Source organism: Tursiops truncatus, chromosome 7 (assembly GCF_011762595.2).
Source record: "Tursiops truncatus isolate mTurTru1 chromosome 7, mTurTru1.mat.Y, whole genome shotgun sequence".
Taxonomy (NCBI): domain Eukaryota; kingdom Metazoa; phylum Chordata; class Mammalia; order Artiodactyla; family Delphinidae; genus Tursiops; species Tursiops truncatus.
The window spans coordinates 26810284-26826039 of NC_047040.1; the positions used below are offsets into that span (position 1 = coordinate 26810284).

At 38.4% G+C, this 15756-nt stretch overlaps 1 protein-coding gene across 3 annotated transcripts in view; it reads right to left on the minus strand.

Moving 5' to 3' along the window:
* The window catches only part of UNC80 (unc-80 homolog, NALCN channel complex subunit), a 238834-nt gene that overhangs the window by 88149 nt on the left and 134929 nt on the right, over positions 1-15756 (minus strand). For all 3 annotated transcript variants that reach the window (XM_019938890.2, XM_033860390.1, XM_019938888.3), the window contains one exon: positions 6856-7056. In XM_019938890.2, coding sequence (XP_019794449.1) covers positions 6856-7056 — 201 coding nt within the window. The remainder of the gene's footprint in view (positions 1-6855; positions 7057-15756) is intronic.

The following is a 15756-nucleotide window of genomic DNA, read 5'->3' on the forward strand; positions in this document are numbered from 1 at the left end:
GTGTTAGGAAGTGAAAGACAAAAGACTCATCAACGAAGTACGAGTTCATAGCATCCATCATCCAGGTAAAGTGTTTTTTTGTTTGTTTGTTTTTTTGTTTGTTTGTTTAAAAACCCATACTTGTCTATTGGAGGCAGCAGCTCTTCTTTTAAATTGTGCTCTCAACCAGGGTCCAGAATAAGCCTGACATCTGCATATACACGGAGGAGACATTTTCTTCCCCTGACTCTTTAAGTGCCAAGGAATGGAGTGGACAGAGAAGCTGGGAGAATGATTGCTCCAGTGGTGGCAGGCCCTTGTTTATTTATCCTGAGTCCTGATGCCTCCATTTTTGCACTCCAGGCTGTGCAAACAGGGAATCCATCCCTTTGCACAGTATAAATGCTCATTTGTTTTTCCAGTGACATGTCAATGAAACACTCTCTCCCTCAGTGCCAAGGGAAAACAACTGAACTCCTTAAGAATTTCTGAACAGAGCTTCACAGTGTTATAGATGGAGATATTTTGAAAGAAAAAGCAAATTTAAAAAGTACATGCATGTTCCAAGGAAGTCTTTCAAAACTCTGACAAAAAGACCCAAGACAATGCGTCTGTTATGTGACCAGTATGGAATGAACTCTTAAACGAATCTACTTGGAAACAAATGAATCAGAGCTCTTGCTGTGTTTTCTAAAGATTTAAAAAAAAAAAAAAGTGGAGGCACATACTTGGGAACACATATCATTTGGAGAGAGAAATCCTGCTTGGGAATAAATATCATCTGGGGAGAGAAATCCTGCAATGCTTTATTTCCCCCCTGTGAATGTAAAAGCAAAATATAGCATAAATATCATGCTTATTTTATATAATTTGAAAACTTCTAAAATCATATATGGCAATCATTTTCCATACAAATATAGGGGTGTATCTGACTTTGTAAAAAAATCAAGGTATTTAAAAAGTGGCATCTTTCTGCTTTTATTCTATTTATAAAAAAATGTAAATTGCAGAAACCTGGAAAATACAAAAAAACTATGAAGAAGAAAATAAAAATCCTTATAATCCTCAACTCAGTGATGGCCATTATTTGGCTTCTTTCAGCCCTTTGTCCCCCTAGGCATCTTAGCAAAGCTGTGACGATGCTATATATGTGGTACACAGTTTTAAACATTTCATTTCACTGTGATTTTATGATGAATATTCCCCAGGTTGTTAGAGTTATTTTAAAATTGATTTTTAAATTTTGAAAATATTTTATTGCTTTCTCCTTTGGCTGGACACTTTATCTTTTCAGGGTTACCTTTGAACAATACTTTTGATTAATTTATAGGAATTTTAAGCAAGCAGATACAGAAAAATACTCAGAGGAAAAAGGACAAACATTTATGTCTGTTTCTCACACTCTGTGAAATGTAGGCTTCTGTTTAATCCTATCTGCTGGGGACAGAAGGTATAAGTCAAGCTTCTCAAATATCAAATATTTAATATCCTGGCATGCTTCCTTAAGAAGCCTGGTGTGTTCTGCTGGCTTCAAGATATTAGGATGTTTGTTTTAGTGGAAAGGGAAGGGAATTGGAAAGGCTTTTACACTAGGGTGATGGGCTAGGAACTCTTCTTGAGTGACTTGTTCAGGCCTGAAAACAGGTATTAAAGATGGGTACACATGTGATGGGCACTTGGGTACCCTATGTGAGGTCCCTAAAGTCCTCTACTGGTGTGACCCTGACTCAGACTAACAACATTATCGTCAGTTGCTTTTTGCTTTGGTAACGTGGTGTAAAACTTGGCTAGAAGAGAGTAAGAAAATGGATGGAGTAGGAGGCTGGTTCTGAAGGCATTTATAACCATATTATATAATTATAACCATTAGTGGTTCCTGAAGAGTTAGAAATTTCACTGGACTGTGAGATGTAGGTGGTGGTTGGAAACACACATCAACCACGGACTGCAAAGAAAACCAAAACTAGTAACCCAAGACTGAAGGACAGAATTTATCACTAATAGAGGATGTCATTCATTTTGAGTCTATCTACCAGAGGAAGCTATGGTCAGTGGGAGGACATTATACAGTCCCAAGAGCTGGCAGGGATACTGGGACATGCTTGCTATGGGATGGTGTAGAACTTCAGGTAAAATCTGTAGTGCAAAACCTATCCTTTAACTGTCCAGGGAATTATCACTTGTGGTGTTTGGATCAGAAAGAGGAGGGGTTTGTCCCATCAAATTCCTGTCCTAGGGAATTAGGGGACCGAGTCTGATTCATTTAGTGATGGTTACTGGGACTGAGAAATGATGATGCAACCTTGAGACTTCAGTCTAAGTACAAGATGAATAAAGCAGGGGTTGCTGGTCAGGGGACAGAGATGAGTCAGCAGACAGAGATGATGCAGAAAGAAGCAGAGATGAGACACTGTCCACCTCAGATGGACAGCTGCTTTGGATCTCATTCCTTTGAGGCTTGACTGTGTTTCCCACCTGTCCTTGGTTTCATGAGATTCTGCTATATCCTTTGAAGAAACTCTAATTATTTGAACAAATTTCAATGGGTTTCTATTACTCACAACAAAATATTATTGACAACGGAGGCATAATACGTAATTAGTTTAAGTAAAATTTTTACTTATTCATTTAATAATTCAAGTATGTTTATTAAGAAATAACCATTTGCCAGGAACAGGGCTAACTTCTGAGGATATGCTGAGGAGCAAAACCCCCATGATACACCCTTCTGGAGAGTGTATCTTACCAGGAGAGACAGCTAGCAAACAAATGAAAATTCAAGATAAGTAGAAAAGGAGAATACATGTCATAAATGATGATAACACTGTGGAAATAATGAGGTATTTAACATTTGGGAAAATTGGAGTCAGCCTACTGGGTTCTTTGGGAAAGGGATTGCCTCATGTTTCTGGAAAGAAACATGCCAACAGAAGTATAGTATTTCCCCAGAGGTAACCCAGACCCTTTGTGTCTCATACATCTTTGACATAGGAGTTATGTATATCATAGTGAAGAGTAATTCTGACCCATGAAATCAAGACCTAGGGCTTGGTCTTGGCCTCACAGCTGTGTTTTCCATAGCTTTAGAAAAATATGAGTCCTGCAGGAGATCAGGTGGCCTCTTGCCATTTACACTGGCTTCACAAAATTTATGGACACTATGCCCTTTCTTTTTTGGGGTACATATAACCTTTTAGTTACCTCCCCTTTTCGGCTGAAAGGAAAAAATGTTTTATCCACCCATTTCCATCAGCAAGCACTAATTGCACATTACTATGTTTAGAACATAGCATTAGACAAGGTAGAGATATACAGGAAAATTCAAAGACTTCTTTGGTGAATTCACCTTTTGGTGAAGGTGATATATATAATGATAGCTTATCTAAACCTTTCAAATTTGGAAGTGCACTAAAACAGTCTAACAGAATGTACAGGGAGTCTCTGAGCACTGAAATGTAGATTAGCAGATTGATCAGAGTTAGAAGGGTTACAAAATGTACTAGCTGCCACAAATATATTCTGCCATAAAAACCAATTAAAAAGGAAACACGAATGAAATACCAATTGCTCATAAGTCTCGATTTTAATCAGAATCACTGCTTTTATTCTTGATTTATTGCCTACTCTGTTTTCATTTGGGCTCTGAAAATGTGGGCCTTGTTCATTTATGTGACAGATTCGGAACAGGCAAATGGAAACATCATGAGAGAATAAAAAAGAAGCTTGAACAGGAGGCTGGCATTTTGGAAATAAAATGTTTATCACAGAAGACTCAATACATCTTTTCAGCTCTCCACCTGCATGACTAATTTAAGTGTGTTAGGGTTAGGGAACACTTATACTCTTGCTTTACTTTCCCTTTCAAAAATGTAAGCAACATGTAAGGTTGGTAACCTTTTCTGCTGCTTCAGGCCAGTGTCCTGGACGGGCCAGAGGTGAAAGGCACTCATGAAACATCACAGAACTCTATAGCCCACTCACTCACTCAATATTATAGTCTCTCTGCCATAGTGAGGTACTCTGTTAGGTATCACACAGGATGCAAAATGTGTAAGACTGCCTCAGTTCTCAAGAAGCTTTATAATTAAGTGAGAAGAGAAATAGGGATGTAAGTAGCCCCACTTTGCAGGCAGAGCAATCTTAAAAACCTCTCGGTGCTGTCACTATTCACAGGATAAAGACTAAAATCCTTCCCAAGGCCTCAGAGGCTCAACCTGGTCTGCTCTCTACCTGCTTGTGCAGCCTCATCAGGCACCACGGTCCTCCATGCTCCAGCCATCATCCTTGGTTCAAAGTCTTATTCATAAGATCTCTCAGCACAGAGTGCTTCTCCTTCACTGTGCTTATCGTTGTTGCAATTTTACATCAACTTGGGATGTTTGTTTGATTAATTTCTGTCTCTAGACTAGACTGTGTGCATCTTACAAGGGTAGGGCCATATCTCTTTGGCCATTACTATACCCAACACAGTATGGACTCAGCATGGTCCAGAATCTCTTTAAAATGTGCTGAATAGACCCATGGATGGATGGATCAATGAATGAATGAATAATTGAATGAAGGATGTGAAAAGCACAAGTAAACCATCATTGTAGTTTAGAGGAAGAAGGAATAGACAATGTCATTAATCATCCACCTGCAGTATGCCCAGTGGTAAATGCTAGGGAGATCAGAAAAGGAGGAGGCGGCACTTGAGCTGGATCTTGAAGGATGTTTGGGTTCAGCCACATGTAGATTACAGGTGAAGATACAGCTGGAGCAAAGGTATGGAAGTAAGAAATCTCAGCGTGTGTATGGTGAACAATGAACATTAGGTTGGCGTATTTTTACAATTTTCAACATATATGGTTTTCTTCTAAAGCTAAGGGAGTTTTTATATGAAGGAGAACTTACCTAAATAAAAATAGGTTTTCTTTGTATGAAGTGTCATTTATGTTTGAGATACATGTGTGTACATACATGTATCTCAAAAATAAATGCATGTCTATGTACATGAATACAAACATATATACACACATATATCTCAAACATATATGTATCTCAAACATAAACGTATGCATGTATCTCAAACATAAATGCATGTCTATGTACATGCATACACATACAAACATATATACACATACATATTTTTCTGTTTATGTCATCATTTAGCAGTTCATGTAGTTTCCCCACCTGATTTCCCCTCAGAATTTGTATAGTTTGAATACCGGTAGATGCAATAGAGTCTAGTTGAAAAAGCCCTGACTTTGAAATTCCATGTTTATAAATTAAAGTCTAGCTGTTCTAGATGTGAACTGTGGACAATCCCATCTTTCTGAACCTCAACATTTTCATCTGTAAAATGTGATGAAGAGTGTCTCCTGCACAAGATTTGCAAGAATCAAAAAGTACTTTGTCAGTGATGTATACCTACCTTATACGCTCATACATATGCTTTGAAGAAAATACTAAAAGGTCATTTTCCAGAAGGCAAATTAGCACACTTATGATACGCATGAGATACATATTTTTTTTCTTTAGGATCTCTTTAGGAGCTCTTGTATTAGCCAAAATTTCTTCCATATACCCATATTGCTTTCAAATTTTTAAAAATCATAATTAAATAAATCCCTTTTGTGAGTGCTAAAGCATTACAGTGCATTTTTTGTTATTGTTTATATTCTCTAGTTTGATTTGTATTTTATTGCCATCCTCCCACCCCACCAAACCTGGTTCACAAACTCTTTAGTATCAACAGAAATAACCTCTACTCCTGCTTAATTATTTTTTATTTCTCCAAGAATATCTGGCCTCATATTGTGCCAACAGCAGGTGCACAATGAATGCTCATCGAAATGAATAGGGATTATATAAAGATCTCTTGGCAGATCCACTTGTGAGAAGCAGCTGCAGGGGCGGCCAGCAGCATGCAGTAGAGCATCTTGGCCATCACGCCTGTTCAGGGGCAGATGGGTAACTCAGGGCTTCCCTGGCAGAAGCACGGCAGCCCTGGTTACTGTCTTCATCTTCTGCCAGTTCAGCTGTTCAGTTTTCAGGAAAGTGCAGCTGAATGCTTAGAAAATGTAATAGTTTCTTGAAGAAGTTTCCTTTAGTCTGATTTGACTCTATTATTTATCAGTGAACAGTTGGGCCATTTATTGCTTATTTCTTAAGCTATAACTGTATCAGTCTCCTATTACTGCTGTAACAAATCACTAAAACCTTCCTGGCAAAAACATAACACAAATTTATTATCTTAACAGTTCTCTAGATCAGAAGTCTAAAATGAATTGGCAGGGCTGTGCTCCTTCTGGAGGCTCTAGGGAATCATCCATTTCCTTGCCCTTTCCAGCTTCCAGAGGCTGCCTGGACTCACTACCCTGCATCATTCTGACCTCTGCTTCTGTCATCACATCTCCATCTCTACCTCTGACTACGTTCAGCCCACTTGGCTAATCCAGGATAATCTCCCCATTATAAGATACTTAATTTACTCACATAGGCAAAATCCCTTTTGCCAGGTGAGGTAGCATATTCACAGGTTCCAGGGATTAGAAATCGGACACCTTTGGGGGGGACATTATTCTTCCTACCACAGCAACCTACTTATCACCAGTGCCCCTTTGAGTTCATATTTATTTGTAGAAATAAGCCTGGGAAAAGAGTTGAGCCCATGTTTGCTCATGGACATGAAGACAAAGCACTTGTCTTTTATTTATTTATTTTTTTTGGCACTTGTCTTTTTTGTACCCATCTTCTAATTTTGCTCGAAATCACACAGATCTGTAGCCTGGTTTATGCAACTGCAGTGGGCTGAAGTTTGCATTTCCAGAGAAAAGATTGTTAGGACATCACTTTCCCTATCATTGGTATATTATCATGTGATCATTCGCTCACCTCTTTCTGCTTCTTGCCCCGGAGAGCCACATTGCTGACGCTGCTGCTCTCTCGGAGGGAGTCCACGGAGTCTCCGTAGAGCAGCTTAATGGCCCTGACGAGCCGGGCACAGGAGCGGCTGTGGTGCAGGTAGCAGTGAGGGTGGCAGTAGTCAACGTGGGTGCAGATGAAGCTTTGCTGATTGCACAGCAAGATCATGACCTGGAACACAGACATCACTGAAGCTCAACCAGGCAACCAGGCAACCAGGGTACAGACCAACTGTGAACGACGATGTGGGGTGGAAGATGAAAAGTGAGAATGTCAACTTTCTTTAATGGGTCTTAAAATCACAATAATTCCACAGAGAATAATAATTCCCACAAGAGAACAAAGAGTTACAAGCCTTTATGTACGTGGCTTCTTTTGCTCCCTGGATTCACACTTGATAGAAAGTTCTTTTTGAAATAATACAAGGTTAAGTGCTCTTCAAAAGTTGAAACAATTATCGGGGAACGTCTGATTCCCAAATATTTTCAAATGAAGATTCTGAAGTTAAAATGTATTATTTTTTCAGCTCTTATGTTGTAGAAGGAGCCAGGAGAAGAGCAGAAACTAATGAGAAGCTCCATCCCAAAGGATTTGGCTGGCCTTTGACAGCTGTGGGATGTCTTTAACTCCAGCCCATCTACATGGAACATGAAAACATTTCTGCATCTTCCACCCTGGCCTCTAACCTTCAACTGGGCCTTGAAACCCAGTGTAGCACTTCATTTCCCTCTCTACAAACTAATTTGTTTTCAGCTTTTGGGCTATTCTAGCTCTTCACTTATGGCTTGATCTGGCTCAAATCTTCATATCTTCTAGACTTCTCAAGTAGTATTACAGAAAAGAACTCAGTTGATTTAAATGATATGGTTATTTTAAGAAAAGAAATGAAGGGCCTTGAGATGATAACTTCTTAAGTTGCCTTCCTAAAAAGGCAGTAGCATTCCTAGAGCTGCAAGTTTAGTCAAATCTGCACAGAGTAATCTTCTGAATGAGTCTATCCTTCATGAAACTAGTTCCCACCCCAACACCTAAACTGTGCGAGACCATGTGCCACATTGAATGGAGAACATAAAGTAAGTCTACACAGATAAGACCAATCGAACCTCTAGAAAGGGCTGCCATGCATTTCCTTAGGAATGAGAGGTCCTGCTTAATCTGAGACAAATGTAAATAACAGTATCAATGCACCCCTCTCAAACTCAGCTAACAATACCTCATACTCTTCAAAGTTTTTTTAAAAAAAAAAATAGGTGTTGTCTGAACAGAATATCCAGATCTCTCTCAAGATTCATTGAAGATCCCTGATATTCCTGTTTATACTAATATGAGTCAGGGCACAAAGAAGAACTGTAAACCTTCCCTTGTTATTCTTGAATCTGGCCAAAAAATGGTTCTTTGACTAATAAAACTGATAAACTTCTAGCAAGACTGATCAAAAAAAGAGAAAGAAAAGATAAAACCTACCAATATCAGAAATGATAAAGGCACATTACTGTAGATCTCACGAAATTTAAGATGATCTTAAGAAAATATTATAGAGCGTCTCCCCACAACTAGGGCATCTGCCGCCGCTGGTGGGGGACCCTGACGCCCAAGGAGACAGGAGGAACCCCCAAGTGAACTGGTAGGATGTGGGGGGACGGGGGGGGAGGAGAAGTGGAGGCCAGACAGGATAGGCGTCCCTGAGGCCAGGGAGATCAGGAGAGGCAGAAGGGAGGGTCCCTCCAGGAGGATGGGAGAGGAGAGGAAGGTGACTGCTCCACCCACTTAGGCCTGGGGAACCTGCTGAGCTCCCAGGCCAGTCCTCTGCCCTTCAAAGCCCCCTCCAGGCCACGTGGGTGCTTGGGGGCATAGGAGGGAGGCTGGGGAGATCAGGAGAGGCAGGTGGGAGGGACCCTCCAGGAGGAGAGGGAGAGGAGTGGAGGGCGTTCACCCCAGGCACTCGAGCCCAGAAAGCCTGCTGGGCTCCCAGGTGAGGTCCCCTACTCTCTGAGACCGGGGTGGGGGCATGCCCAGCCCCTTCTCTTCCTTGAGCCTAAGCACCACCCCCCACAGCTCCCAGGGCCTTTTCCAGCCCTGTGGGTCCTAAGCATAGCCCCTGCCCCCGACCCAAACCTCACCCTTACTTAGGCCCCACCCTCCACAGCCAAGGCCTTTTCCCCTTTTTTTCTTTTTTCTTTTCTTTTTTGTTTTTCTCTTTTCCCTCCTCCTCTTTCTTACTCTTGTGGTACTGTTGTACCTTCTGGTTGTTGATTCATCTATATTTTTATTTTTATATTCTTTCTAACATATCTGTTAGTTTCCTAGTATAATTTTATTTTTTACTTTGTAATTGTTTTTTGTTTGTTTGTTTGTTTTGCCATCCCACATGGCTTGCGGGATCTTGGTTCAGAAGCTGGGAGTTGGGCCAAAGCTCCTGCTGTGGGAGCTCTGAGTCTGAACCACTGGACTAATAGAGAACCTCATACCCCAGGGAATATTCATCAGAGTGAGGTCTCACGGAGGCCCTCATCTCAGCACCAAGACCCAGCTCTACCCAACAGCCTACAAACTCCAGTGCTGGAAGCCTCAGGCCAAACAACCAGTAAGACAGGAACACAATCCCACTCAAAAAAAAAAAAAAAAAAAAAAAAAAGAAAGAAACGGCAAAAAAAAATGTCACAGATGAAGGAGCAATGTAAAAACCTGCAAGACCAAGTAAATGAAGAGGAAATAGGTAACCTACCTGAAAAAGAATTCAGAGTAATGATTGTAAAGATGATCCAGAATCTCAGAAAGAGAAGGGAAGCACACATTGAGAAAATACAAGTGTTTAACAAAGATCTAGAAGAACTAAAGAACAAACAAACAGAGATGGACAGCACAATAACTGAAATGAAAAATACACTAGAAGGAATCAATAACAGAATAAGTGAGGCAGAAGAACGAATAAGTGAGTTGGAAGACAAAGGGTGGAAATAACCACCAAGGAGCATAATAAAGAAAAAAGAATGAAAAGAATTGAAGACAACCTCAGAGACCTCTGGGATAACACTAAACACACCAACATTCGAATTACAGGTGTCCCTGAAGAAGAAGAGAAAAAGAAAGCGTCTGAGAAAATATGTGAAGAGATTAGAGTTGAAAACTTCCCTATCATGGGAAAGGAAATAGTCACCCAAGTCCAGGAAGCACATGGAGTCCTGTACAGGATAAACCCTAGGAAAAACACACAAAGACACATAGTAATCAAAGTAACAAAAACTAAATTGAAACAAAAAATATTAAAAGCAGCAAGGGAAAAACAAATATAACATATAAAGGAAACCCCATAAGGCTATCAACTGATTTTTCAGCAGAAACTCTGCAGGCCAGAAGGGAGTGGCAGGATATACTTAAAGTGATGAAAGAAAAATACCTGCAACCAAGATTACTCTACCAAGCAAGGATCTCATTCAGATTTTATGAAGAAATCGAAAGCTTTTCAGACAAGCAAAACCTAAGAGAATTCAGCACCACCAAACCAGCTTTACAACAAATGCTAAAGAAACTTCTCTAGGTGGGAAACACAAGAGATGAAAAAGACCCACAAAAACAAACCCAAAACAATTAAGAAAATGGTAATAGGAACATACATGTTGATAATAACCTTGAATGTAAATGGATTAAAGGCCCCAACCAAAAGACACAGACTGGCTGAATGGATAAAAAACAAGATCTAGATATATGCTGTCTACAAGAGATTCACTTCAGACCTAGGGACATATACAAACTGAAAGTGAAGGGATGGAAAAAGATATTCCATGCAAATGGAAATGAAAAGAAAGCTGGAGGAGCAATACTTGTATCAGATAAAGTAGACTTTAAAATAAAGACTACTACAAGAGACAAAGGACACTATGTAACAATCAAAGGATCAATCTGAGAAGAAGATATAACAATTATAAATGTTTATGCACCCAGCATACGAGCACCTCAATACATAAGGCAAATGCTAACAACCATGAAAGGAGAAACTGACAGTAACACAAAAATAGTGGGGATTTTAACACGCCACTTACATGAATGGACAGATCATCCAAACAGAAAATAAATAAGGAAATACAATCTTTAAATTACACAATAGATCAGATAGATTTAATTGATATTTACAGAACATTCCACCCAAAAGAGGCAGAATACAATTTCTGCTCAAGTGCACATGGAATATTCTCCCAGATAGATCACATCTTGGGTCACAAATCAAGCCTTGGAAAATTTAAGAAAATTGAAATCATGTCAAGCATCTTTTTGGACCACAACGCTATGATACTGAAAATCAATTACAGGAAAAAAAACTGTACAAAACACAAATACAGGAGGCTAAACAGTGAACTACTAAATAACCAAGAGATCAGTGAAGAAATCAAAGAAGAAATTAAAAAACACATAGAAACAAATGACAATGAAAACACGATGATCCAAAATCTATGGGACGAAGCAAAGGCTGTTCTAATAGGGAAGTTTATAGCAATTCAATCTCACCTCAAGAAACAAGAAAAATCTCAAATAAAAAATCTAATCCTACGCTTAAAAAAACTAGAGAAAGAAGAACAAAAAAACCCAAAGTCAGTAGAAGGAAAGAAAGCATAAATACCAGAGCAGAAATAAGTGAAACAGAAACAAAGAAAACAATAGCAAAGGTCAATAAAACTAAAAGCTGGTTCCTTGAGAAGATAAACAAAATTGATAAACTCTTACCCAGACTCATCGAGAAAAAAAGGGAGAGGATGCAAATCAATAAAATTAGAAATGAAAAAGGAGAAATCACAACTGACATCACAGAAATACAAAGGATTATAAGAGACTACTACAAATAACTATGTGAAAATAAAATGGAAAACCACAAAGAAATGGACAAATTCTTGGAAAGGTACAATTTTCCCAGACTGAACCAGGAAGAATTAGAAAATATAAACACACCTATCACAGTAATGAAATTGAAACTGCAATTAAAAATCTTCCAACAAACAAAAGTCCAGGACCAGATGGCTTCACAGGCGAATTCTATCAAACATTAACAGAAGAACTAACACCTATCCTTCTCAAACTCTTCCAAAAAATTGCAGAGGGAGAAGCACTCCCAAATTCATTCTACGAAGGCACCATCACGCTGATACAAAAACCAGAAAAAGATATCACAGAAAAAGGAAATTATAGACCAATATCACTGATGAACATACATGCAAAAATCCTGAACAAAATACTAGCTAACAGAATCCAGCAACACATTAAAAGGATCATACACCATGATCTAATGGGATTTATCCCAGGGATACAAGGATTCTTCAAATATGCAAATCAATCAATGCGATACACCACATTAACTAATTAAGGAATTAAAACCATATGATCATCTCAACAGATGCAGAAAAAGCTTTTGACAAAATTCAACACTTATTTATGATAAAAACTCTCCAGAAAGTGGGCATAGAGGGAACCTACCTCAACATAATAAAGGCCATATACGACAAACCCACAGCAAGCAGCATAATCAATTGTGAAAAACTGAAAGCATTTCCACTAAGATCAGGAACAAGACAAGGATGTCCACTCTCGCCACTCTTATTCAAAATAGTTTTGGAAGTCCTAGCCATGGCAATCAGAGAAGAAAAAGAAATAAAGGAATACAAATTGGAAAAGAAGAAGTAAAACTGTCACTGTTTGCAGATGACATGATACTATACATAGAAAATACTAAAGATGCCACCAGAAAACTACTAGAACTAATCAACTTAATTTGGTAAGGTTGCAGGATACAAAATTAATGCACAGAAATATCTGGCATTCTTATACACCACCAACAAAAGATCAAAAAGAGAAATTAAGGAAACAATCCCATTCACCATTGTAACAAAAAGAATAAAATACCTAGGAATAAACCTGCCTAAGGAGGCAAATGACTTGTACTCAGAAAACTGTAAGACACTGATGAAAGAAATCAAAGATGACATAAACAGATGGAGAAACATACCATGTTCTTGTATTGGAAGAACCAGTATTGTGAAAATGACTATACTACCCAAAGCAATCTACAGATTCAAGGCAATACCTATCAAACTACCAATGGCATTCTTCACAGAAATAGAACAAAAAATTTTACAATTCGTATGGAAACACAAAAGATCCCGAATAGCCAAAGCAACCTTGAGAAAGAAAAATGGAGTTGGAAGAATCAGGCTCCCTGACTTCAAACTATACCACAAAGCTACAGTAATCAAGACAGTATGGTACTGGCACAAAAACAGAAATATAGGTCAATGGTACAGGATAGAATGCCCAGAGATAAACCCACACACATATGGTCATCTAATTTATGACAAGGGAGGCAAGAACATACTGTGGAGAAAGAACAGCCTCTTCAATAAGTGGTGCTGGGAAAACTGGACAGATACATGTAAAAGAATGAAATTAGAACACTAACACCAAACACAAAAATAAACTCAAAATGGATTAAAGACCTAAATGTAAGACCAGACACTATCAAACTCTTAGAGGAAAAACACTCTTTGACATAAACCACAGCAAGATCTTTTTAGACCCACCTCCTAGAGTAACGGAAATAAAAACAAAAATAAAGAAATGGGACTTAATTAAACTTAAAAGATTTTGCACAGCAAAGGAAACCCTAAAACATGACAAAAAGACAACCCTCAGAATAGGAGAAAATATTTGCAAATGAAAGAACAAAGGATTAATCTCCAAAATATACAAACAGCTCATGGAGCTCAATATCAAAAAAGCAAACAATCCAATTAAAAAATGGGCAGAAGAGCTAAATAGACATTTCACCAAGGAAGATATACAGATGGGCTAGAAGTACATGAAAGGATGCTCAACATCACTGATCATTAGAGAAATGCAAATCAAAACTACAATGAGGTATCACCTCACAGTGGTCAGAATGGCTATTATGAAAAAATCTAGAAAGAATAAACACTGGAAAGGATGTGGTGAAAAGGGAACCCTCCTGCACTGTTGGGAGGAATGTAAATTGATACAACCACTATGGAAAACAGTATGGAGGTTCCTTAAAAAACTAAAAATAGAACTACCATATGACCCAGCAATCCCACTACTGGGCATATACCCTGAGAAAACCATAATTCAAAAAGAGACATCTATCCCAATGTTCACTGCAGCACTATTTACAGTAGCCAGGACATGGAAGCAACCTAAGTTGCGTGGTCTGGGAAGATCCCACATGCCTCAGAGCGGCTACGCCCGTGAGCCATGGCCGCTGAGCTTGCGCGTCCGGAGCCTGTGCTCTGCAACGGGAGACGCCACAACAGTGAGAGGCCCGCGTACCGCAAAAAAAAAACAAAAACGATTCAGGCACCTCAGTGTTCATAGCAGCACTATTTACAATAGCTAAGACATGGGAACAACCTAAATGTCCACTGACAGATGAACGGATAAAGATGTGGTATATATATATATACACATACATACATACATACATATATATATACACACAATGGAATATTGCTCAGCCATAAAAAGAATGAAATAATGCCACTTGCAGCAACATAGATGGGCCTCAAGATTTTCATACTAAGTGAAGTAAGCCAGACAGAGAAAGACAAATACCACATGATATCACTTATATGTGGAATCTAAAACATGACACAAATGAACTTATCTACGAAACAGAAACAGACTCACAGACATAGAGAACAGACTTGTCATTGCCAAAGAATAGGGGATGTGGGAGAGGGATGGACTGGGAGTTTGGGATTAACAGATGCAAACTATTATAAATAGAATGGATAAACAACAAGGTTCTACTGTATAGCACGGGGAACTATAGTCAATATCCTGTGATAAACCATGATGAAAAAGAATATGAAAAAGAAAATATATGTATATATGTGTGACTGAATCACTGCTGTAGAGTAGAAATTAACACAACATTGTAAATCAGCTATACTTCAATAAATTAAAAAAAGAGAATATTATAAACATCTTTTTGTTAATAAATGTGAATATTTGGATTAAGTTAACAAATCCCTAGGAAAAAAAATCAATTTGCCCAATCTGCTCCCTGGAGAAATCTTAATTATATTACATAAATTAAATCTGTAATTAATAACTTTACTACAAAGAAATTTTTACATCTAGAAGGTTCTACCAGTGATCCCTTCTAAATATTTAAAGAATAAATAACTCTGGTTTTACACAAACACTTCCAGAGAGTTAACAGTACACAAAACTAAAAAGCATTATTGAATAAAATTGAAGAGATCCTAAATGAATGATGGAACACAAATTAATGGAGGATAGACCATTTTATACATTAGAAGACTTATTAAAGATTTTAATTCCTCAGTTTTAATGATCTTTGTATTCAAAGTAAGGCTGCTGTGGAAGCTTTCTTATGGAAATTAACAAGGTGATTCTAATAGAAATGAATATAGCCAAGAATAGAACAGGCCACCCTGCAGAAGAACAAAGCTGGAGGATTTACACTTATGTGAAAAAAAGAAATCAGACACAATAGAGTACCCAGCATATGTCACCAATTATATGCATTTCAAAAACAGACAAAATAATTATTGGTTTTAGAAGTTAGAATGGCAGTGACCAATAGGGGAGAGTAGTGGCTGGTCGAGGGCCCGGGTAGGGCTTCTAAGGTACTGCTAATGTTCTTCTTGAACTGGTGGTAGTTACACAGACGTGTCCATTTTGTGAAAATTTATTGAGCAGTACACAAAGATTTTGTATGCTTTTTAATATGTAGGTTGGACTTCACTAAAAAGTTTACTTTAAATATAGCTGCCTCAGAGATTCTCAAAATCAGCCAGTTCTGGAGATTAACCAGTTCCAAGGGCATAGCACTGTAAACACTGAGCG